The sequence below is a fragment of the Schistocerca cancellata genome, chromosome 7 (genome assembly GCF_023864275.1).
Source record: "Schistocerca cancellata isolate TAMUIC-IGC-003103 chromosome 7, iqSchCanc2.1, whole genome shotgun sequence".
Lineage (NCBI taxonomy): Eukaryota > Metazoa > Arthropoda > Insecta > Orthoptera > Acrididae > Schistocerca > Schistocerca cancellata.
This window is the reverse complement of record NC_064632.1, coordinates 61601142-61624631: the sequence shown is the minus strand read 5'-3', so window position 1 is coordinate 61624631 and position 23490 is coordinate 61601142. Positions and strand designations below refer to the sequence as shown.

Genomic DNA, 23490 nt, shown 5'->3' with positions numbered 1-23490 from the left:
CTCAGCTCACGCAGTAATACAACTCGCGGCTCGACCTGCTCGACTCAGCGCCTCTGCATCGGAGTTCGTCCCCACTGGATATTGTTCTTCATAGTAATACCGCTATGTATATTACATTATTATGTTATGTATACATCAATTGTTTTTATTTTATTTTTATTTGTTTAAACTGATTAGATTAGGTTCCTGATGACTCCTCTTACTATAGGATTTTTATTATGGACAATCGAATTTACGCTTTAATTACGAGCGAACCGATAAACGTATCGCAAAATGTGATACACCAATATTTTCCTTGTTTTATTCTGCATAAGGCTATATGCAGCACTTTCGTTTTACAGTCAAATTTATATTTTTTTTTTCTTATTCTGGTACGGATTTTGCGATTTTAGGCGTCTTCGGAAGGAAACGTTCACTTTAAAAATATATGGCTTGCGATGTATTTGTATGAGGTTAATGAAATTTTAATACATTATAGCCAAATATATTGTTAATGTAAATCTCAAGTTACAACATTTTCCAATCACCCAAAAAACCACGATAGTGCAAAATAAATCAATAATCGAAAACTTTGTCATATCGTGGAAATTTCAATAAACAATACAAAATTCTTACTCGTTATCTGTGTTACTTCAAAATAGGATCAAATAAGATCAACATACAGGTATAGTACTGGAATAAACCAAGTTTAAAGGGCAATGTGCCTTCCATTTATTTTCTATTGTAAATGAGTGGTGAGTCATGAAAATGAGCTAATTCATTTCAGGGAGTGAACGGTTCTGATCCAATCTCTGAAAAGAACAGTTTTGCCCATCTCTAGTCACAGCTACACAACACACTGATATGAGCACGACTGACAAAACATACTGAGGACATCACACAGGTGCCGTTTGTGGTGAAATACAACAGCGCAACCTGCAGGCTTAGGTAGCATCTGCATTTATGACCAAGCATGCATTTCACGCGGTGATTCCTTGTTTTCGTCCAGCTCCTGCGATTTTGCTCTTGACGCGATGGTAAAATTTAGGACTTCAGCGTGGAGATCTACAAAACGTCCTTTGACGACACGACTGCGAAAGCTATCGCTTGATACGAGTATGTCAACCACGTATAGATAACAACTTAGCTGCCCTAAGAGTAAATGGCCATCTGGGAAACATTACTGAACTCAGCTTCCGCAAGCGGTGTTATGCCACACTGTGCGTGTTCCACGTGCCGAGTGATATCAGCTTACTTACGGAGGTGAAGAGGATGTTGCAGCCGTCGTCTGGCTGTATGGAGAGCTGCTGGTTGGTGATCACACCCAGGGAGCCCCTCGTCGCGGAGTCCATCAGCTCTCTCAGTTGGAAGGCTCCTCTGAAACGTTACAAAATCATACTTAATGAAGCAGACACTAATAATATCCTCGTTTTATGCTCTCACCAGGTTGGTAGCACCTGTTTCAGTATTAAGGGGTTCCGGAAAGCCCTATACTTGCAATGTTAAAATAACGCTTATAAATTACACCTTTCCTCACAAAGTATTTGAGGTAGGAAGTTGACCTTTTTACAGATTATTTATTGGAATATGGGCTACAACTTAACACAGGGATTTTACAAAATTTTAGTTCAGTTATTAAAGATGATTTTTTTCAATTGTAATGAAAATTCACAACATTTTTTTGCAATTTTTTATTTATATATTCAGAAATATACAGTTTTTTTTAAAAAAAAGGCTGTGTTAAATTATGCAGAAGGTACTGTGTAACATTTACTGAAAGTTTGAAACAAATATGTTTGGAAGATCCTTAGAAAACATGTAATCAGTATGAGAAAATAAAAGTTTTGGGAATCGAGCGACAAAGATTGGATTAACTTTTTAGTGCATTCCAGGTCCATAGGATGGATTATCTTCATCTTCTGCAAACTCCTCCTCCAGCTTCCTCTTGTTCCTCCTCCTGTTTACTCTTGCTTGTATTTCTAGACTCTTTACAGCCCTGTCTGCAGCCCGAAGGCGTTCCTTGTCTAAAGCAAGCATCGCTCGTACCATGTTAGAACCTATCTTCATTGGCATATTTCTAAATACCTTGCACCTTACAATGTTGCCATTATTGAAAGTCGCAACAGCATCATACACACCAAAGTGAAGTGTTTCTATTCCAATAAATACAGTCTTGGGGATTCTCGACCATATAACACTATTTACACTTTCATTGGGGTTTTGAGTTTTTCCGTGAATACACTTTTTCAACAGTTCAGGTGCTGCTAAGTCTCTGAAAATAGGTTAGCCACAACACATACTTTATCTCACATCACTAAAATGTACCTGATGAACACGGACGTTAATAATAACACCATTTGACAGCAGTTTAACAGCGCCACAGTGGGTCACGCCCATGTAGAACACATTTCAAAAAAAATTTAAAAATAGTTGTAGTCTTCGGAATTGAATAAATTATATATCTATTAAAAGGTAATAGTCTGCAGATTCAGAAAACGCAAAAAAGTAAAAATTGAACTTTTCATGATTTTGAGCCTTTCCGGAGCCCCTTAAAGTGCCTACCGACAACTGTATAAAAGCACATTTTGAACTCAACAAAACTCTATATGGAGGAAAGTAACTAAGTTAATTGCTATAATTCTTTCCTTATTTTATTCAGAATACTTATTTACACCCACCACGTTGCAAAATTACACTGACGCCAAAAACCGGAAAAAAAAAAAAAAAAAATCCTGTAGAGAGAAAATTTCAGGAATACACTTGTCCGAGTAACATATTTAACCAATTTACATTGCAGAATCATAGGTTGACGTAAGAGCCAGTTAAACCACTGCAAATGTGAAATTCTAGTACATTAATAACCGATACAACCACCAGAACGTTGAATGCAGGCATGCAACGTTGGAAACACCCACTGGACTGCTGTTCATAGATGGTAGCATAACAGGTCGAATTACCGGACTCGTGTACAAGTTTGGATTCAGGCTGCGTGGTATAACAATGAGAGTGCTCCTGCTGTCAAACAAAATGACACCGCAGGCCACAGCTCCAGGTGTGCGTGTAGTGTGTCCAGCACATAGACAGGTCTACTGCAGGCCCTCAACTGACCTCCTCCTAACCGGCACACAACCACCACTCGCACCGGATCACTGCAGTGAGCTCTCCTTTGACACCAATGGAGTCGCAAATAACGGTGGTTTGGGGGCAATGGAATGCATGCCAGAGGGTGTCTGGCTCAGGGCTGTCCTTGAAGTAACCGATTTGTAACAGTTTGTTGTGTCACTGCAGTGCCAACTGCTCCTCAAACTGCTGCTGCAGATTCAGTACGATATGCCAGAGCCGTACGCTGAAGCCAATGGTCTTCCCTCTCCGTGCGGTCTTGGACGCCTTGCCACGGATCACGCTGCCCCCGTCGGAGCTTCGAGTCTTCCCTTGGGCATGGGTGTGTGTGTTGTCCTTATCGTAAGTTAGTTTAAGTTAGATTAAGTAGTTTGTAAGCCTAGGGACCGATGACGTCAGCAGTTTTGTCCCCTAGTGTGGCGTCGCAACTAGTGCGCGATCGCCCATTTGTCTATTAAAAGTTTTACTTCAGAGCGTATGTGGGCTGCAATGTAAGCCGGTAGAGTATTATACGGTCAGTAACGGGCGAGTTGTGTCCTGCAGACTGACGTCACGACCGTCTGTTGCAGCTGCGCATGTCAAAGGCCGGTATTACACTATCAAATTTCTTTGTCAAAGATTTGATCAAAGATGTGATCAAATATTCTGTCAAATATATTTGACAAAGATCTTTGACGTAGCGCTAGAAGGGGTATTACACTGTCATCAAATTTTTCGTCAAAGTTCAAGATGGCTGACAACAACTTGTTATTAACCGCAGCAGTTGTACGTACCCCAATTGCATTGTGTGCACATGTGGAAAAGAAGTGGGGGAAAAAATGGAACCGTACATACGAGGTTGACAGTCTTAAAAGTCCTGAGATTACAACTTGATAATAAATTCAGTTGGGAGGAGCACATCCCAGAACTGCAGAAACGCCTTAACAAATCTGTTTTCAATTCGAGTGTTAGCAGACATAGGCAACATAAAAATGAAAAAGCTTGCATACTTTCATTCCATAATATCATATGGTATAATATTTTACGGTAAATCTTCAAGCCAAACAAAAGTTTTCAGAGTCCAAAAGCGTGTAATACGTATTATTTGTGGAGTAGATTCACGGACGTCCTGTAGAAACCTCTTCATAGAACTGGGTATATTAACTACTGCCTCTCAGTATATTTACTCCTTAATGAAATTTGTCGTAAATAATATATCTCTTTCTCCAACAAACAATTCAGTTCATATATACAATACCAGGAACAAAAATGATCTACACAAGGACTTAAAAGCACTTACTTTAGTTCAGGAAGAGGTCCACTACTCAGGAACACTCATCTTCAATAATTTGCCAGCAAACATAAAAAATTTAGTTACAAATAAAGATCAGTTTAAAAGGAGCCTGAAAGACTTACTAGTGGCCAACTCCTACTCCACTAACGAAATTTTTAATAGAAACAAATGATTTATTGTATTTATTCATACTATTAGTATTGTTATTTCAGCTTAAAAAAATTGACATGTTCCACATCCACGAGGATCTCCTCAGCACGGATCTAGGGAACGAGAAACTTATCTAAGCTGGGTGAAGCCGTGGGTTTTACGACGACACGATAGAAGCATTTAACAAAACTTCTTACGTGAGCTTACAGTGGAAGACGTCAAGTGGTACATCAATTACTTAAGAATGGATGAGCATACATTCCTGTATGTGATCAGTGAAGTGTATCCTCATATCACAAAGCACAATATTCACTTAAGAACTGCTCTATCTTCAGAAGACAGGCTCACTGTAACACTCCGATTCCTTGCTACGGGAGAGGGTTAGGTTAGGTTAGGTTAGGTTAGGTTAGGTTAGGTCAGGTCAGGTCAGGTCAGGTCTCGTCTCCAATCTTCTTATTTTATTTTTGTATTCAGGGTGCCTCACGTTGTAAAGCGCCTCATCAGCATCATACATCTCTATTAATTTTGTAGTTGTCGGCACACACCAATTGTATTTACCGGCAATGTTTATAAAAACACTACAGACGACAGAACGCTGCAGCGATGCTAGCGCTCCATGTGGTAACATGTCACATTGCAGTGAACAGAAGACAAGCGATCTCTTTGATCAAATCTACAGCGAGGCCCTAGATTTGATCAAATATTGGACGACATTTGACAAAGTTCCTATTACACCATCAAATATCTTTGACAAAGGTTTTGGACAAAGATATTTGACAAAGAAATTTGATAGTGTAATACCGGCCAAAGCAGTGGAGTAGCGCTGGCAGGCCACTTACATTATACGAAACAAAAAATATTAATGACTAATAAAGGAATAACCTGAGGAACGTCATATTTGATGTACAACCTTCTGTTGTGAAAACAAACAATATGTCGAAGTCTGAGATCAAAAACAGTTGTATTTTGGAAGTTAGTAAAATTCCATAAAAAAGAACGTAATTTTCCGACAGTCAAGAATTTAAATAAATACAGTGATGTAATAGTTCACCTTCAGTGACTATGTACGATGATCTGATAACACTTTCAGTGTTCATATATAGATTTGGAAAGTTTTTAGTTTCAGAAAACCTCTGTAACTTTTCTATTATAATAATTTCAAGAATTCTAAGTAAATATGTGTATTGTGTGTTAGGGTGCGTGTGAATGAGAGTGCGTGCGTGAGAGTATGTGGGACGTTCGGCATTATTAAAAATCATTCATGTAATTCTCTACAGGAACTGGCAAGTGTTCCAACTCTGTAACGTGGGAACGAATCCACTAGTGATTCCCCTACTAGTGAATGTCGGATGTCCAAGTATGTATGCTTATGTATAAGACAGCCAGAACATTCGCGACTACATAATAAATATCCAGATGTAGAGTAAAACTTATAGTTAATTTTGTTTTGTTTATTTACTTAGAGTGTTTAGTGTTACTTAATTTGATGACATCAATGAGCCTAGAGAAGTGGTTGGTGCTTGCTAGATTTTGGCGCGAGCCGCGCCCTAGAAGTGAGTTCTCATTGGTCGTAAGTGCTGACAGCCAATGAGAAGCGAGACAGTTGGCCGCCTAGCGAGGAGATATAGTTTTGAGTGTGGGGGAGTGAGAGGAGAGTCGCGAGCTAGCTTTGATTGGAGGCGGTTATGCTGGATGTGACTTTTCGCATTATGTGTAAGATGAAGTCTTGGGATGACTTCCACGTTATGGACCAGTGTTAATGGTATCTGGTAGTACCAGAAACTGTTTATGAAAACTTTAGAGTGTTGTGATAAATCGTTCCGACGAAAATCGCGAGTGAACTTTGAATTATATAGCGTGGCGGTACTGAGTATATTCTTACTGAGTATTTATGGCGAGCATAAACTTTTACTAAAGACAACCACTGAATATCGTGTGCAGAAGTAATTAGCCGATCATTGACCGTGTTACAAGTAATTGGTTTCGGAATTTGTGAAGATAAAAGTTCTGGCTGTTTTAGGTATGGTGATAACTGTGAGCAGAAACTTTAGTAATTTTCGTAAATGTGGGCTGATGATCTTGCTTAACGGCAATAAAGATCTATTGAAGGTTTAAATTTGAACTTGATGTTTAAAGTACGAGTGACATCCCCTTTCCGAATCATTTCTTTAAAGTACATAGACAATTGTCAGCAAATTTTACTTATAGCAGCCTCCGGCGTGTAGCTATGAGGTTACAACTCCCTGAACACTGCTTTTCTGTGATCTCGTTAGTAGCTGCAGTCAGGAGTTTGCGTGCGAAGATCTACTACCGCTGTAAAGAGGTAGGTGAACAAAAATTATAAAAGAAATTGCATTGCAGCAGCAACGTTTAATCTGTCGCAATTGGTGCATCGCACGCACGCACGTAAAAAATTCGTCGCACCAGATAAAAAAATTTAAAAAAAATAAAAAGTCTTCCCTCTCGGTAGTGCCACGTGGCCGTCCAAAGCCCAGTCTTCTTGCAACCGTACACTCTCGTGACCACTACTGCGGGCAGTTATGTACAGTGGCTTAATTCTTGCCAAATCTTCCTGCAATATCACACAAGAAACATCCTGCTTCTCGTATCCCTATTAACGACCTCATTCAAACTCAGTGAGGTGCCGATAATGGTGTCTTTGTCGCCTTAAAGGCGTTCTAGACTAACGTCAACTCACCACGTCCAATCTGAAAGGTAATAAACGCCCATGACCGCTAATCTTTCATTTAAAGCAAACCCGATTTGCATTCTCATAGCGGCGCTACGAGCGCCACTCTTACCTGATACGAAATAGGACAAGATATCATTTTTCAGATGTAGGCACACGCCTATCAACTTTAGCTTTTGTTGCCCAACCCCTTGTTGATGTTACGATTTTTTCCGTCAGTCTCGTAATTCATACGCCCTAATGACTGAACGGATTGTATAGGTAAACTGATAATTAATTCTAAATTAACTGCGTCTACAACCGATTTTGTTCTTGATTTCAAAGCCGTTCATGAAAAGAGTGTTAGGCTTTTGAATAAGAAGCAAGTCTTAGAACAGAACTATTTCTTACTAAAGTTGATTTAATTTTTGGACTCAAAGAAAAATTTTACGTATTTCAGGGGAGTTGGGAGCGAAAGGCTATTTACAGTTTGTACAGAAACCAGATGGCAGTTATAAGAGTCGAGGGGCATGAAAGGGAAGCAGTGGTTGGGAAAGGAGTAAGACAGGGTTGTAGCCTCTCCCCGATGTTATTCAATCTGTATATTGAGCAAGCAGTAAAGGAAACAAAAGAAAAATTCGGAGTAGGTATTAAAATTCATGGAGAAGAAGTAAAAACTTTGAGGTTCGCCGATGACATTGTAATTCTGTCAGAGACAGCAAAGGACTTGGGAGAGCAGTTGAACGGAATGGACAGTGTCTTGAAAGGAGGATATAAGATGAACACCAACAAAAGCAAAACGAGGATAATGGAATGTAGTCGAATTAAGTCGGGTGATGCTGAGGGAATTAGATTAGGAAATGAGACACTTAAAGTAGTAAAGGAGTTCTGCTATTTAGGGAGTAAAATAACCGATGATGGTCGAAGTAGAGAGGATATAAAATGTAGACTGGCAATGGCAAGGAAAGCGTTTCTCAAGAAGAGGAATTTGTTAACATCGAGTATAGATTTAAGTGTCAGGAATTCGTTTCTGAAAGTATTCGTATGGAGTGTAGCCATGTATGGAAGTGAAACATGGACGATAACTAGTTTGGACAAGAAGAGAATAGAAGCTTTCGAAATGTGGTGCTACAGAAGAATGCTGAAGATAAGGTGGGTAGATCACGTAACTAATGAGGAGGTATTGAATAGGATTGGGGAGAAGAGAAGTTTGTGGCACAACTTGACTAGAAGAAGGGATCGGTTGGTAGGACATGTTTTGAGGCATCAAGGGATCACAAATTTAGCATTGGAGGGCAGTGTGGAGGGTAAAAATCGTAGAGGAAGACCAAGAGATGAATACACTAAGCAGATTCAGAAGGATGTAGGTTGCAGTAGATACTGGGAGATGAAGAAGCTTGCACAGGATAGAGTAGCATGGAGAGCTGCATCAAACCAGTCTCAGGACTGAAGACCACAACAACAACATTACAAAAGCACATTAAAATGTTTTTTTTTTTTATTCCAGTCTTTGATCACAATATAAAGTCCTTCGACGATGACCGGTTTCAGTCAGTAATGGCCATCTTCAGATCTGTTCTACACCATGTTCTAATGTGATAGCCGGCCGCGGAAAAAGGTTTTAGCGAATAGTTTCTTTGTGCCTGAATACTCACGAAAAGGAAATTCCGTATGCGGAAGAAGGAAAGGCAGACATACAAATGCCACCAGTTACGGGTGGCAGTGAAAATGCTTACGAAACGAAGAAGTTAGCAAAATTTGTTCCCACGTGGAATTGTTGAAGACTGAAAATGATTTCTCATTTTGCGAGTAGCACAGTTCGTAACTGTAAGTAGCAAGCTACTTATTTATGCCTTCTCATTGAAATCGACTTATTTTTCGTTGTTAAATATCCTGTAAAACCTTGAAATTATCTTGTACAATTATCATGCAACTTCAAAATAACTTAGAATCTGGTGCAGGGCAAAAACTGTAAAATTGACAACAAGACAAGAGTTGTCAAATAGAAAGGCTTGAATCAAGCTGGCAAACGCACGAGATTTATTATTTAATTAAAAAATTCTGAGAAAATTACTGCACACAGTAGTACTACACAATAAGATGCTTGCGAGTAGTAGAAGATAATGCTTTACCAAAATGTACTTCACTTTTAAACAGGGTGAGATGGAACAAGGGTAACACAGAGGACTCTGAACCCCGTCCGGCCACGCGGATTTCGATTTTCCGGTCTTTCCCTAAACAGCTACAGGCAAATGCCGAGATGCTTCTTTTGATCAAGGGGGGTTAAAGTATAACCTTCCTGTGAAACTTCCTGGCAGATTAAAACTGTGTGCCAGACCGAGAGTCAAACTCGGGACCTTTGCCTTTCGAGGGCAAGTGCTCTATCCAGGCTGTGGCTAAGCCATGTCTCCGCAATATCATTTCTTACAGGAGTGCTAGTCCTGTAAGGTTCGCAGGAGAGCTTCTGTAAGGTTTGGAAGGTAGGAGACGAGGTACTGGCAGAAGTAAGGCTGTGAGGACGGGGCGTGAGTCGTGCTTGGGTAGCTCAGTTGGTAGAGCACTTGCCCAGGAAAGGCGAAGGTCCTGAGTTCGAGCCTCGGTCTGGCACACAGTTTTAATCTGCCAGGAAGTTTCATATCAGCGCACACTCCGCTGCAGAGTGAAAATCTCATTCTGGTATAATCTTCCTTACTTTTGAACTCGTTTGCTTTCTTGTCTGTCCAGTACAGCCGCGCGGAGTGGCCGCGCTGTTTGAGGCGTTATGTCACGGACTACGCGGCCCCCCGTCGGAGGTTCGAGTCCTCGCTCGGGCATGGGTGTGTGTTGTTGTTAGCATAAGTTAGTTTAAGTAGTGTGTAAGTCTAGGGATCGATAACCTAAGCAGTTTGGTCCCTTAGGAATTGACACACAATTGAACATTTTCTGTCCGGTACAAATTTTGCTATTGATTTTAAACTAACTTTTTGATAAGCTAGAGACTTGAAACTTCCAACATAAATGAGAAATTGATGAGAATGCAATATTAACTGGCTTTAGAGCCTGGTGTGTGGTGGAGGGTACTTTGTTATTGTGCCTGTCTGTTTCAGTAAAAATTTTCCAATTGATTTCAAACAAATTTCCTAATGAGTTAGAGATTTGAAACTTTCAGCAGAGCTCAGACTGAACGGCAATGCAATATTAACTCATTTTCTTGTCTAGTGTGTGACGGACTGTACCTTGTGTGCCATTGCTATTTCTCCCTCATCCTGTTTCAGTCGTGAATGTTCCGCTATAAGAACGATTGCTCGTAAGCCTTAGTGTGAACTCGAATCTCCTCATTTTTACCTTCACGGTCTTTCACGAGAAGAAACAATGTATCGGTTGATTCAAGTGAAGAGAAACTGAAATATACCTGAAATTTACCGTATATCTCTGTTGTATTCTCATGAAAACGTCTGAAATCGATTTTGAAAAATTTCACACACAGAAGACTAAAAAACAGAAAATAATTATTTAAATAAAAAACTTTTTAATGTAACGCGTTTTTAAAACGGACTAAAAAGTATAAAGTAATTTTTCCTAGCCCCATACAGATTCCTAACCCCATAGAGAGAGTCCTGGAAATTTGTGCTCGTGGATTTTTTTATATCTATGACAACACTTGTAAATTTAAAGCGAAAAACGTGAGCCGCATGAACACATTATTGATGCATGAATAATTCACTCAAGTTACTAACAGTTTTACTGGACTGCAAATGATGGGTACTGTAGTGTGATTTTTCTAAACGACAGATACTCTGTACTCCCTTTGCCATTAACTCTTGCAGCGCCCCAAATTTTTCGTTTCAAATTTTACACGTATTGCCATAGCTATTAAAAAATTCACAAGCAGAATTTTTCAGAACTACCTGTATGGGATTAGGAATGTGTTTAGGGCTAGGGGAAATTATTTTATACTTTTCAGTAAGTTTTAAAACGTGTTATATTAAAAAGTTTTTTATTTAAAATTTTCACCCATAATCACAACACAGTTTCGTTTATTTCTGCAGCAATTTTTTGTTATTTGTTCTTTGCATTATAAATACACCGGCAGAATTTTTTAAGTACGCTATTTTGATACATAAACATGGCTCAACTTACTCGTACAAAAACCTTACTTGTCACAAGTTAGTTCTTTTTTCTTTTCATCTATTAACTTAATTTTTCTGGAATAGTTAAACAGGAATAAGTTCGCATGAACATGTTTTAAGTCCCATAAGCAATCTGCACATTTGTGACTAGTTCAAAATGCGATGCTGGTGCAGAAGATGAACCTGGGACTTTGTCTCCGCAACTAGTGCACTATACAAACCGTGTACCCAAATGTACTGACTGCGATAGCGATCTGCGATAGAGTCGCATTCCAGCACATACATTCATTCATCCCTGTATATATTTTGCTATGGACTTGTAGTACATGGGGCAGTCAAATGAAAAACGAACGTCCTTAGGACCACTGCATGGATCCATTCAAAAGTACCCACTGCCCACGTTAAGATACACTACAAACCATTATAATTGCTACACCACGAACATGACGTGCTACGGACGCGAAATTTAACCGACAGGTAGAAGATGCTGTGATATGCAAATAATTAGCTTTTCATAGCATTCACACAAGGTTGGCGCAGGTGGTGACACCTACAACGTGCGGACATGAGGAAAGTTTCCAACCGATTTCTCATACACAAACAGCAGTTGACCGGCGTTGCCTGGTGAAACGTTGTTGTGATGTCTCGTGTAAGGAGGAGAAATGTGTACCATCACGATTCCGAATTTGATAAAGGTCAGATTGTAGTTTATCGCGATTGCGATTTATCGTATCGCGACATTGCTGCTCGCGTTGGTCGAGATCCAATGACCGTTAGCAGAATATGGAATCGGTGGGTTCAGGAGGGTAATACGGAACGCCGTGCTGGATCCCAACGGCCTCGTATCACTAGCAGTCGAGATGACAGGCATCTTATCAGCATGGCTGTAACGGATCGTGCATCCACGTCTCGATCCCTGAGTCAACAGATGGGGACGTTTGCCAGACAACAACCATCTGCACGAACAGTTCGACGACGTTTGCAGCAGCATGGACTATCAGCTCGGAGACAATGGCTGCGGTTACCCTTGACGCTGCATCAAAGACAGGAGCGCCTGCGATGGTGTTCTCGACGACTAACCTGGATGCACGAATGGCAAAACGTCATTTTTTCGGACGAATCCAGGTTCTGTTTACAGCATCATGATGGTCGCATCAGTGTTTGGCGACATCGCGGTGAACGCACATTGGAAGCTTGTATTCGTCATCGCCATACTGGCATATCACCAGGCGTGATGGTATGGGCTGCCATTGGTTACACGTCTCGGTCACCTCTTGTTCGCATTGACGGCACTTTGGACGTTACGTTTCAGATGTGTTACGACCCGTGGCTCTACCCTCCATTCGATCCCTGCGAAACCCTACAATTTCCGCAGGATAATGCACGACCGCATGTTGCAGGACCTGTACGGGCCTTTCTGGATACAGAAAATGTTCGACTGCTGCCCTGGCCACCACATTCTCCAGATCTCTCACCAATTGAAAACGTCTGGTCAATGGTGGTCGAGCAACTGGCTCGTCGCAATACGCCAGTCACTAGTCTTGATGAACTGCGGTATCGTGTTGAAGCTGCATGGGCAGCTGTACCTATACATGCCATCCAAGCTCTGTTGGACTCAATGCCCAGGCGTATCAAGGCCGTTATTACGGCCAGAGGTGGTTGTTCTGGGCGCTGATTTCTCAGGATCTTTGCACCCAAATTGCGTGAAAATGTAATCACATGTCAGTTCTAGTATAATATATTTGTCCAATGAATACCCGTTTATCATGTGCATTTTTTTCCTGGTGGAGCAATTTTAATGGCCAGTAGGGTAATTATCCGACTGGGAGACGATGCGATCAGTTGCTGCTTCGTAGGCCACGGTCGGCCGCTGACGGACCCATAACCGCACCTATTCTTGCGCTTTCTCGTTCGACCGATTTCTTTCTGCAGGTCGCCAAAGATGTAAAAACAACTCGGTTAAAGGTCCGGGAAGTATTAGGATATTTCACAGTTTCTGAAACAAATCGTTGAAGCGTAGCCTTCCTCCGATTGGCAGTGTGTGTCATAATGCTGTCGGATGAAATCATAACAATATTTTTCACCTCCATACGGCCAATCGGACGAAGACTGCGCTTCAGCGATTTGGTTTTGAAACTCTGCAACATTCTCATACAGCCCAGATTCTTCACCGTGTGATTTTCACATCTTTGGCGACTGAAGAAACACATGAGTGGATGTAGGTTTCAAGCAGACGAGGAAGTGCGAGAGTGGGTGTGGCTGTGATGCCGTCAGCGGCTGACCACGTTGTACGAAACATCTCATCTCGTCTCCCTGTGGGAAAAATGTCCTAATGCGTGTGGTGATTGATTTTGATTGGAACCACTGCATGATCCCGTTGTGGCGATTGTTAGGTTTTCACTTGACTGCACCCTGATATATCATCTCAACAGTAACTTCATTTATACCCATCCAAATTCGAGTTGGTATACTCAAGACAAGGTCAGTCCCCACACTTGCCATTCAGTCGTGGGTAGAATGTGCAAACCCCACATAGCTCCCCTCAGTGAGATTCTGAGGGAGTTGCTCTCAGGCTGCTCTCCTTCAAAGTTTTATAAAAAAAGGAAGGGATGAGGATTAGGGTTAAAAGTCTACATCTATACTCCGCAAGTCAGTTTACGATGTGTGGTGGAGGGTACTTTGTGTCCGGTGACACCTCCTGCCTTTCCTGTTCCAGTCACTGATATTGTGTGCGAAGAACAGTTATTGGCAAACCTAACTGTGAGCTCGAATGTTACCTTCACAGTCTTTTCATAAGATGTACGTAGGGGGTAGCATTGCACTGGCCGACTGCTAGGAACGCATACTCTCGCAACTTCAGCAGCGAACCACATCGTGATCCACAACATCTCTCGTGTAACACATGCCACTGGAGGTGGCTCTGAACATCTCTGTGACGATTTTGTGGTTACTCAGCGAACCTGCAACGAAACGTGATTTTCTTCTTTGGATCTTCTCTGTCTCCTTACTTTACCTATTTCCTCTAACATTCCTAACTGATAAAGGCTCAAAGTGAGAAGCATAAGCAAGTAACGGTCGAACGAGGGATTTGTACGCTACCCTCTTAGTTGGCGGCCTCCAATTCCTGAAGGTTCTTGCAGTGAGTCTCAGTAGGGCAGCTACCCTTTTTACAGTAAGTTTTATGTGGTAGTTCCGTTTTAGATCGCTCCATGCAAATACTCCCAGATACAATCCTAGAAATGGAAAAAAGAACACATTGACACCGGTGTGTCAGACCCACCATACTTGCTCCGGACACTGCGAGAGAGCTGTACAAGCAATGATCACACGCACGGCACAGCGGACACACCAGGAACCGCGGTGTTGGCCGTCGAACGGCGCTAGCTGCGCAGCATTTGTGCACCGCCGCCGTCAGTGTCAGCCAGTTTGCCGTGGCATACGGAGCTCCATCGCAGTCTTTAACACTGGTAGCATGCCGCGACAGCGTGGACGTGAACCGTATGTGCAGTTGACGGACTTTGAGCGAGGGCGTATAGTGGGCATGCGGGAGGCCGGGTGGACGTACCGCCGAATTGCTCAACACGTGGGGCGTGAGGTCTCCACAGTACATCGATGTTGTCGCCAGTGGTAGGCGGAAGGTGCACGTGCCCGTCGACCTGGGACCGGACCGCAGCGACGCACGGATGCACGCCAAGACCGTAGGATCCTACACAGTGCCGTAGGGGACCGCACCGCCACTTCCCAGCAAATTAGGGACACTGTTGCTCCTGCGGTATCGGCGAGGACCATTCGCAACCGTTTCCATGAGGCTGGGCTACGGTCCCGCACACCGTTAGGCCGTCTTCCGCTCACGCGCCAACATCGTGCAGCCCGCCTCCAGTGGTGTCGCGACAGGCGTGAATGGAGGGACGAATGGAGACGTGTCGTCTTCAGCGATGAGAGTCGCTTCTGCCTTGGTGCCAATGATGGTCGTATGCGTGTTTGGCGCCGTGCAGGTGAGCGCCACAATCAGGACTGCATACGACCGAGGCACACAGGGCCAACACCCGGCATCATGGTGTGGGGAGCGATCTCCTACACTGGCCGTACACCACTGGTGATCGTCGAGGGGACACTGAATAGTGCACGGTACATCCAAACCGTCATCGAACCCATCGTTCTACCATTCCTAGACGGGCAAGGGAACTTGCTGTTCCAACAGGACAATGCACGTCCGCATGTATCCCGTGCCACCCAACGTGCTCTAGAAGGTGTAAGTCAACTACCCTGGCCAGCAAGATCTCCGGATCTGTCCCCCATTGAGCATGTTTGGGACTGGATGAAGCGTCGTCTCACGCGGTCTGCACGTCCAGCACGAACGCTGGTCCAACTGAGGCGCCAGGTGGAAATGGCATGGCAAGCCGTTCCACAGGACTACATCCAGCATCTCTACGATCGTCTCCATGGGAGAATAGCAGCCTGCATTGCTGCGAAAGGTGGATATACACTGTACTAGTGCCGACATTGTGCATGCTCTGTTGCCTGTGTCTATGTGCCTGTGGTTCTGTCAGTGTGATCATGTGATGTATCTGACCCCAGGAATGTGTCAATAAAGTTTCCCCTTCCTGGGACATTGAATTCACGGTGTTCTTATTTCAATTTCCAGGAGTGTATTTAATAGCAGTGACTGCTTGCAGCGACTGTTCGTCAATTATGCAGTTAAACAGTAACAGTAGCTGTTTCGCCCATTTATGCGCAGGATGAGAGTATCCACACTTGGTACTCCGTTTGACCATAACTAATGTACTTGTGTGTGGTGAAACGGAGTACCATGTGTCGATCCTCTCCAAGGCTTCCTGTGTCTTGCTTTAGATTTTCAGCGTTGTGACCTAGTGACCCGTTTGGTACTAGTCTATCTTCCTACCACAGTTGCGCAAGGACGCTTTGTGAGTGTTTTAGGAATTTGGTGTTGAGCCTACGGCCTGCAAGGTACGAAGACACCATCTCACACATGCAGAAATCAGAAGAGTGCAGCAGTACGGACAGTGATGAAATCAGACAATGATCTTAATGTCTGTTCCACTACACTCCCTGTAAAGGAAGTGTCATCGCTAACAGAAATTAGTGTACGCGTTCAGACGTAACTATATGTTAGCAAAAATGGAAATCTTAGATTTTCGTTATTTATGTTTATTTTTACTCTAAAAATGACTTCATGACATAGAAATCTTAGCAAAATTACTTCAGGATGGTAAAATATTGATACTGGGTGTTCACAACAGTGAAGCGAAATTCCCAACTATTATAAGGTTCTTTAATGGCTTGGTTCAAATGGCTCTGAGCACTATGGGACTCAACATCTTAGGTCATAAGTCCCCTAGAACTTTGAACTACTTAAACCTAACTAACCTAAGGACACCACACACACCCATGCCCGAGGCACGATTCGAACCTGCGACCGTAGCAATCCCGCGGTTCCGGACTGCAGCGCCAGAACCGCTAGACCACGGCGGCCGGCGGTTCTTTAATGGTAAGATGGTTGATGACCATGTCTGGGGGGTCGATAAAAATACAAACAAATTAAATGCAATTGGGCCAGAGATATTAATTACGTTAAAATGCACAATGAGGGTCGGTAACGAACAATCAAAAAGAAATTCAAATGGCTCTGAGCACTATGGGACTCAACTGCTGAGGTCATTAGTCCCCTAGAACTTAGAACTAGTTAAACCTAACTAACCTAAGGACATCACAAACATCCATGCCCGAGGCAGGATTCGAACCTGCGACCGTAGCGATCTTGCGGTTTCAGACTGCAGCGCCTTTAACCGCACGGCCACTTCGGCCGGCCAATCAAAAAGAAATATACAATTAAAACAATTCACAGCTCTACAGTGGCTGATCAGTCCTTTGCGTCAGATCGGACATCTCGCGTTTCTGCTTCAATTGGGCCTGACAATCGTGAATATGTTTAATTACAGGTCATGGTTAAATGAAAAACAAATAGGAGAGACGAAGAGGACCGCAGTTTTGCGTGTCCATTGAATATCACTTACTGGCGTGGCGTGGCGTGACCGCCTCTGTGTTTACCTTCCGTCGGCGGCGGCAGTGGCGGCTGTCGGCGCGAGCTGTGAACCTGAGAATCTATTCTAAATCTCTCTCGACTGTTAAACACCAGTCGGATACATTCGCTAGGTCCTCGGTGAAGCCGAGACTCCTAGTTATTCCCTAGCTAAGTTAATTGGCATGGAATTTGGCTGGAATAGTGAGTATGTCTTTGCCCTCAAATCGCTCGCAACCGTTGTCAGTGCTCGGAACGATTCTCTGTACTAAGAGACTAAGACGAGCCTGTGAACAACTATTCACATAATTACTCTCGCAATCGTCTCAGCGCAGTGCGAGTCGCCTTGCTCAAACACTAACATTTTCTGCAAGAGAAGAGCCAATTACTCTGCTCGCAATTTGCCTGTATCAAAGTTGGTGGTCACGCATTTTCTTTCTGGCCGATCAGAGCATTCGTACTTCCTTATAACTCCACCCACTAGAGTTTTTGTAGCCTATCACAGGCGTCATTTCTTTCGTAGGACAGAGTACTTTTAATACGTAATACTGAGATAAACAGCTTGCGACCATGTAACGTCAGAAAATTTGCCTCGGTTAAGAATGGCATTGCCTGGTAACACTTCAGTCCACTCAGATAGTGGTCGAGTATTCCGTACATTCGTGTTTTGTTTATTAGACGACAGTATGGAATCGTATTGAACCTAGCAGAAGCCAAAGAGCACGGCATCGGCCTAAGAGATGCCCTCTGTAGAGTTGGATTTGTTATGAAGTGTGCAAACGCGAACTGATGTGGTGAATAATGGGTAACACTGCGTTTTTGATACGGTGTATCTGTGTGAATTGAAAGAAACAGAGTTCAAAACAAACTTGGAATCAGTGTTTGATACATCTGGATCCCAGCAAGGCGTTTACAGAGATTTGCACCAACACCCGACGAACGAATCGCCATCAACGATATCATGTGCCCTCACTCCATGAAACATTGGGGACAGTGTTGTTTGATGTAAGACGTTGGCGAACAGGTGACGATCAGTAATGGTACACCATCTCGCTCCTCCCATTTACTGGACACACACTGCGTATCGAAGACCTTCCATCATCAGCATTCGAACCAACTACAGTGTGGGGCATATAAAAGTGGACCAGAGAAAAGGTTTCCAGGGTACAAAGAATCACAGCAGAGGAAAGGAAATACAGTACAAACAGTATTAACCTGAAACTTCCTGCCGGATTAAAATTGTGTGCCGGAGCGAGACTCGAACTCGGGACTTCACACGCATTTCCCGAACTAAAGGTCCCGAGTTCGAGTCTCGGTCCGGCACACACTTTTAATCTGCCGGGAAGTTTCATATCAGGGCACACTCCGCTGCTGGGTGGATATTCGATTCTGGAGTACTAACCTGGCACTTTTGGGCCGTGGTCAGCAAGTTGCTGAAAACGGTTCGAAGATGGACTCATGGAATTGCTACAATCTCATAAGGAATATTCTTCTGCAGTTCTTGGATCTGTCAGCGTGCGATTACTTTGGGTGAGGAGCCATCATATCGTATCGCAACATCTCTCATAGTCTTCAAAACCTGCACGGCCTAGAGCCCCTTGGTCTCAGTGTAGCGGCTTTCATTAGATATCAGAACGTCCTCGGTCTCGTGTTTGAAACCCATCACCTCTTAAGTTTTGATTAATAATCAGCATTGCCGGCCGAAGACTTCCGGCATAAGAACTCACTCGGATTCTGCCAACGGCCTTGTCAAAGAGGGGACTCTCTTGTCCTTGGGGTGGGAAACTGTCCCTAAAGGCGGAAGAATCAGCAATGATCAACGGCATAAGGATGCAGAAGGCAATGGGAACCACTGCATTAAAGACACACAACGTGTATCCACAGCATTTGTGGACTGCAATTGAAAAAGTGTCATGATGACCTCTCCACTGCCAAAAGATTCCGGAATCTCCCATTCTGAACTCCGAGAAGGGTTGCCAAAGGGGAAAAGCTTCAATAACCAACGAGAGGATAACGATCTACGAGTCGGGGCTTGGGATGTCAGAAGCTTGAACGTGGTAGGGAAACTAAAAAATCTCAAAGGGAAATGCCAAGGCTCAAGATATAGTAGGGGTCAGTGAAGTGAAATGGAAAGAAGACGAGGATATCTGGTCGGATGAATATAGGGTAATATCAACAGCAGCAGAAAATGGTACAACGGGCAAAGGATTCGTTATGAATAGGGAGGTGGGGCAGAAAGTGCGTTACTGCGAACCGTTCTGTGACAGGGTTGTTCTTATCAGAGTCGACAGCAAACCAACACCGACAATGATAGTTCAGGTAAACATGCCGACGTCGCAAGCTGAAGATGAAGAGATAGAGAAAGTATATGAGAATACTGAAAGGGTAGTACAGCACGTAAAGGGAGCTGAAAATCTATTAGTCATGGGGGACTGGAATGCAGTTGTAGGGGAAGGAGTAGAAGAAGAGGTTACAGGAGAATATGGGTTTGGGACGAGGAATGAGAAAGGAGAAATACTAATTGAGTTCTGTAATAAATTACATCTAGCAATAGCGAATACTCTGTTCAAGAATCACAAGAGGAGGAGGTACGCTTTCAGTTAGATTTCAAGGTCAGACAGAGATTCCGAAATTATATACTGGATTGTAAGGCGTACTCAGGAGCAGATATAGACTCAGATCACAATGTAGTAGTGATGAAGAGCAGGCTGAAGGTTAAGAGATTAGTCACGAAGAAAGAGTACGCAAAGAAATGAGATACGGAAGCGCTCAGGAATGACGAGATTCGCTCGAAGCTCTCTAAGGCTATAGATACAGCAATAAGGAATAGATCAGTAGGCAGTATAGTTGAAGAGGAATGCACATCTCTAAAATGGGCAATCACCGAAGTTGGAAAGAAAAACATAGGTACACAGAAGGTAACTGCGAAGAAACCATGGGTCATAAAAGAAATACTTCAGTTAATCGGTCAAAGAAGGAAGTACAAAAATGTTCAAGGAAGTTCGCAAATACAGAAATACAAGTCGCTGAGGAATGAAATAAACAGGAAATGCAGGGAAGCTAAGACGAAATGGCTGCAGGAGAAATGTGAAGAAATCGAAAAAGAAATGATTGTCGGAAGGACTAACGCAGCATACAGGAAAGTCAAAACAACCTTCGGCGACATTAAAAGCAAAAAGCAAGGGTGATAACATTAAGAGTTCAAAGGGAATTCCACTGTTAAATGCAGAGGAGAGAGCGGATAGGTGGAAAGAATACATTGAAAGCCTCTATGATTTGTCTGATGTGATAGAAGAACAAACAGGAGTCGATTTAGAACAGACAGGGGATCCGGTATTGGAATCAGATCAAATAAGGCAGAAGGGATAAATAACATTCCATCAGTATTTCTAAAATCATTGAGGGAAGCAGGAACAAAACGACTAATCACGTTGGTGTGTATAATGTATGAGTCGGGCGACATATCATCTGAGTTTTGGAAAAATATCATCCACGCACTTCCGAAGACTGCAAGAGCTGACAAGTGCAAGAATTATCGCACAATCAGCTTAACAGCTCAGGCATCCAAGTTGCTGACAAGAATAAAATACAGAAGAATGGGAAAGAAAATTGAGGATGTGTTAGATGACGATCAATTTGGCTTTAGGAAAAGTAAAGGCACGAGAAAGGCAATTCTGATGTTGCGGTTAATAATGCAAGCAAGACTAAAGAAAAGTAAAGACACATTCACATGATCTGCCGCCTTGGAAAAAGCGTTCGACAATGTGAAAATGGTGCAAGATGTTCGAAATTCTGAAAAAAGTAGGGGTAAGCTATAGGGAGAGGCGGGTCATATACAATATGTACAACAGGCAAGAGGCAATAATAAAAGTGGGCGACCAAGAACAAAGTGCTCGTATTAAAAAGGGTGTAAGTCAAGGATGTAGCCTTTCTCAGTTTGGCTTTCGGAGAAGCAAAGGCACCAGAGAGGTGATTCTGACGTTGTGGTTGATCATGAAAGCACGGCTAAAGAAAAATCAAGACACGTTCGCAGGATTTGCCGACCCGTAAATCAAGATACGTTCATTTGTCGACCTAGAAAAAGCATTAGACAATGTAAAATGGTGCAAGATGTTCGAAATTCTGAGAAAAATAGGGGTAAGCTTGTAACGCCGGAAATGCATATCATCCTATTTGCATCTATTGTACTATAATTTTTTTCCTCGTTTTGTTACCTCAAGATATGACATTTCTGTCTCTTTATATATTGTAATTGTTTTACTGTTTGTATATATATATATATATATGCATTTATGTCGATGTATAATTGGTTGTTTTGTAAATATTATTTGTATATTTACGCTGGGTCTTGCCTAGGGAAAACTATGCTATCGAACGAATACGTCGATAGGTCGTGTGGAGAACCAGAGTGTTTAGGATCTTTGGTAGTGTTAACTGGTGGTGGTGGTTAGTGTTTAACGTCCCGTCGACAACGAGGTCATTAGAGACGGAGCGCAAGCTCGGGTTAGGGAAGGATCGGGAAGGAAATCGGCCGTGCCCTTTCAAAGGAACCATCCCGGCATTTGCCTGAAACGATTTAGGGAAATCACGGAAAACCTAAATCAGGATGGTTGGAGACGGGATTGAACCGTCGTCCTCCCGAATGCGAGTCCAGTGTGCTAACCACTGCGCCACCTCGCTCGGTGGTAGTGTTAACTCGGCCGCGTGGAGCGCGGGCAGAGCAGAGGGAGAGTCTGGCTGGGGTAGCGAGTGGAGCAGGTGTGTTGTGTGACGCTCCCGCGAGTTGCCGCGCTTTCGGGGTTTGGCAGCATGTAATTGCGCTCGACTTGCGATGATAGTTTCTGACATGGTGTCGTGGACAGGAAGCATTAGCTGGCGCACATCAAGGGCCCGATTTGTCTGGTGACCGTGTCGAGAAGAAGGCGCGCCAACATCCAGCTTCTGCAACAGCGACGGCCGACAATGAGTGACTGTCGCCACCTCCTCGATCGACGGCTTCAAACCTTCAATCAACCAACAAGGAAGACTGGAAGCACGTAAAGTTTTAGAACTGTATGGCAGACCTCAGCTTTTCAAACTTTTAAAATTGTTGCATCACAAAATTACGGTGCGGGGATGGAGGAAGTTAAAAGTAAGGTAAGAGTGCAAAGACCAACAGGACACCAAAGTTTAAGCCCACAATATACCAACAGACATTTAAGTAAATCGGTCAAGAACTTTTCAAGATTTTTGGTAACAACGTTAAACAACGTCTTGTCTTTACGTGTAAACGAACAAACTGCACGGAATTTGCATTTACAGGGTGGCGCACGAAATGTATTACCAATTGTTTCTTTCACAGTTTACGACGCACATTAGATATCCCGCTGGGATCTCTACAGCAGTACCAGCAGAGCTTGGAAAAACAAATGAGTTACGGAATGACGTGTAATTCACGATACTGCCGCTAGGAGACTAGTAAGCAGCAATGGCTGACAATGGAAGACTGACGACACAGCAACGATCAGCAATGGTGTTACTTTTTCATGAAACGAAAAGCCTTGTTGTGATTTAGAGTCTTTTTCGACAACAGTTTAACACACGATGGGTCCCTAGCAAGAAGACCATCCACAGGTTGTACGATAAATTTGTACAGGAAGAGAAGCGACCTCGGCCTAAGCCTGTTTGTTCGCCGGAGAATATTGAAGCGGTACGAGTTGCTGTACAGAGAAGTCCCGGGAAATCATATAGAAAGACAGCAGTGCAACTGGGAATATCCAGACGCTCCGTTCAACGCATTCTTAAAAGTGACGTCCATATGTACCCATACAAGATGACCTGTGCACAGAAGCTCACTGAAGAACACAAGCAGCAGAGACTACTGTTTGCTCAGTGGGCAGAGGATAGGGAAGAAACTCTCAACAACGTTTGGTTTTCAGACGAGGCGAATTTTCATTTAGACGGTGTGGTTAACAAATAAAATGTACGCTTTTGGGCCACTGAAAATCCATAAGTGCTTCATGAACGACAACATGATGCTCTGAGGATATAGCGTGGGCAGCAATTTCCAGTCACGGACTTATTGGACCCTTTTTCTTTGAATAAACTGTGAACAGCGAGCGTTATTTGAGCATTCTTCGCAATAGCTCCATTCCACAGCTTCTTTCTACTG

General features: G+C 43.1%; 1 protein-coding gene across 1 annotated transcript in view; it reads right to left on the bottom strand.

The window, feature by feature from the left end:
• LOC126092643 (medium-chain acyl-CoA ligase ACSF2, mitochondrial-like) overlaps positions 1 to 23490 on the bottom strand; it is a 270564-nt gene that overhangs the window by 137948 nt on the left and 109126 nt on the right. The window contains exon 5 of the mRNA XM_049908366.1: positions 1239 to 1356. Coding sequence (XP_049764323.1) covers positions 1239 to 1356 — 118 coding nt within the window. The remainder of the gene's footprint in view (positions 1 to 1238; positions 1357 to 23490) is intronic.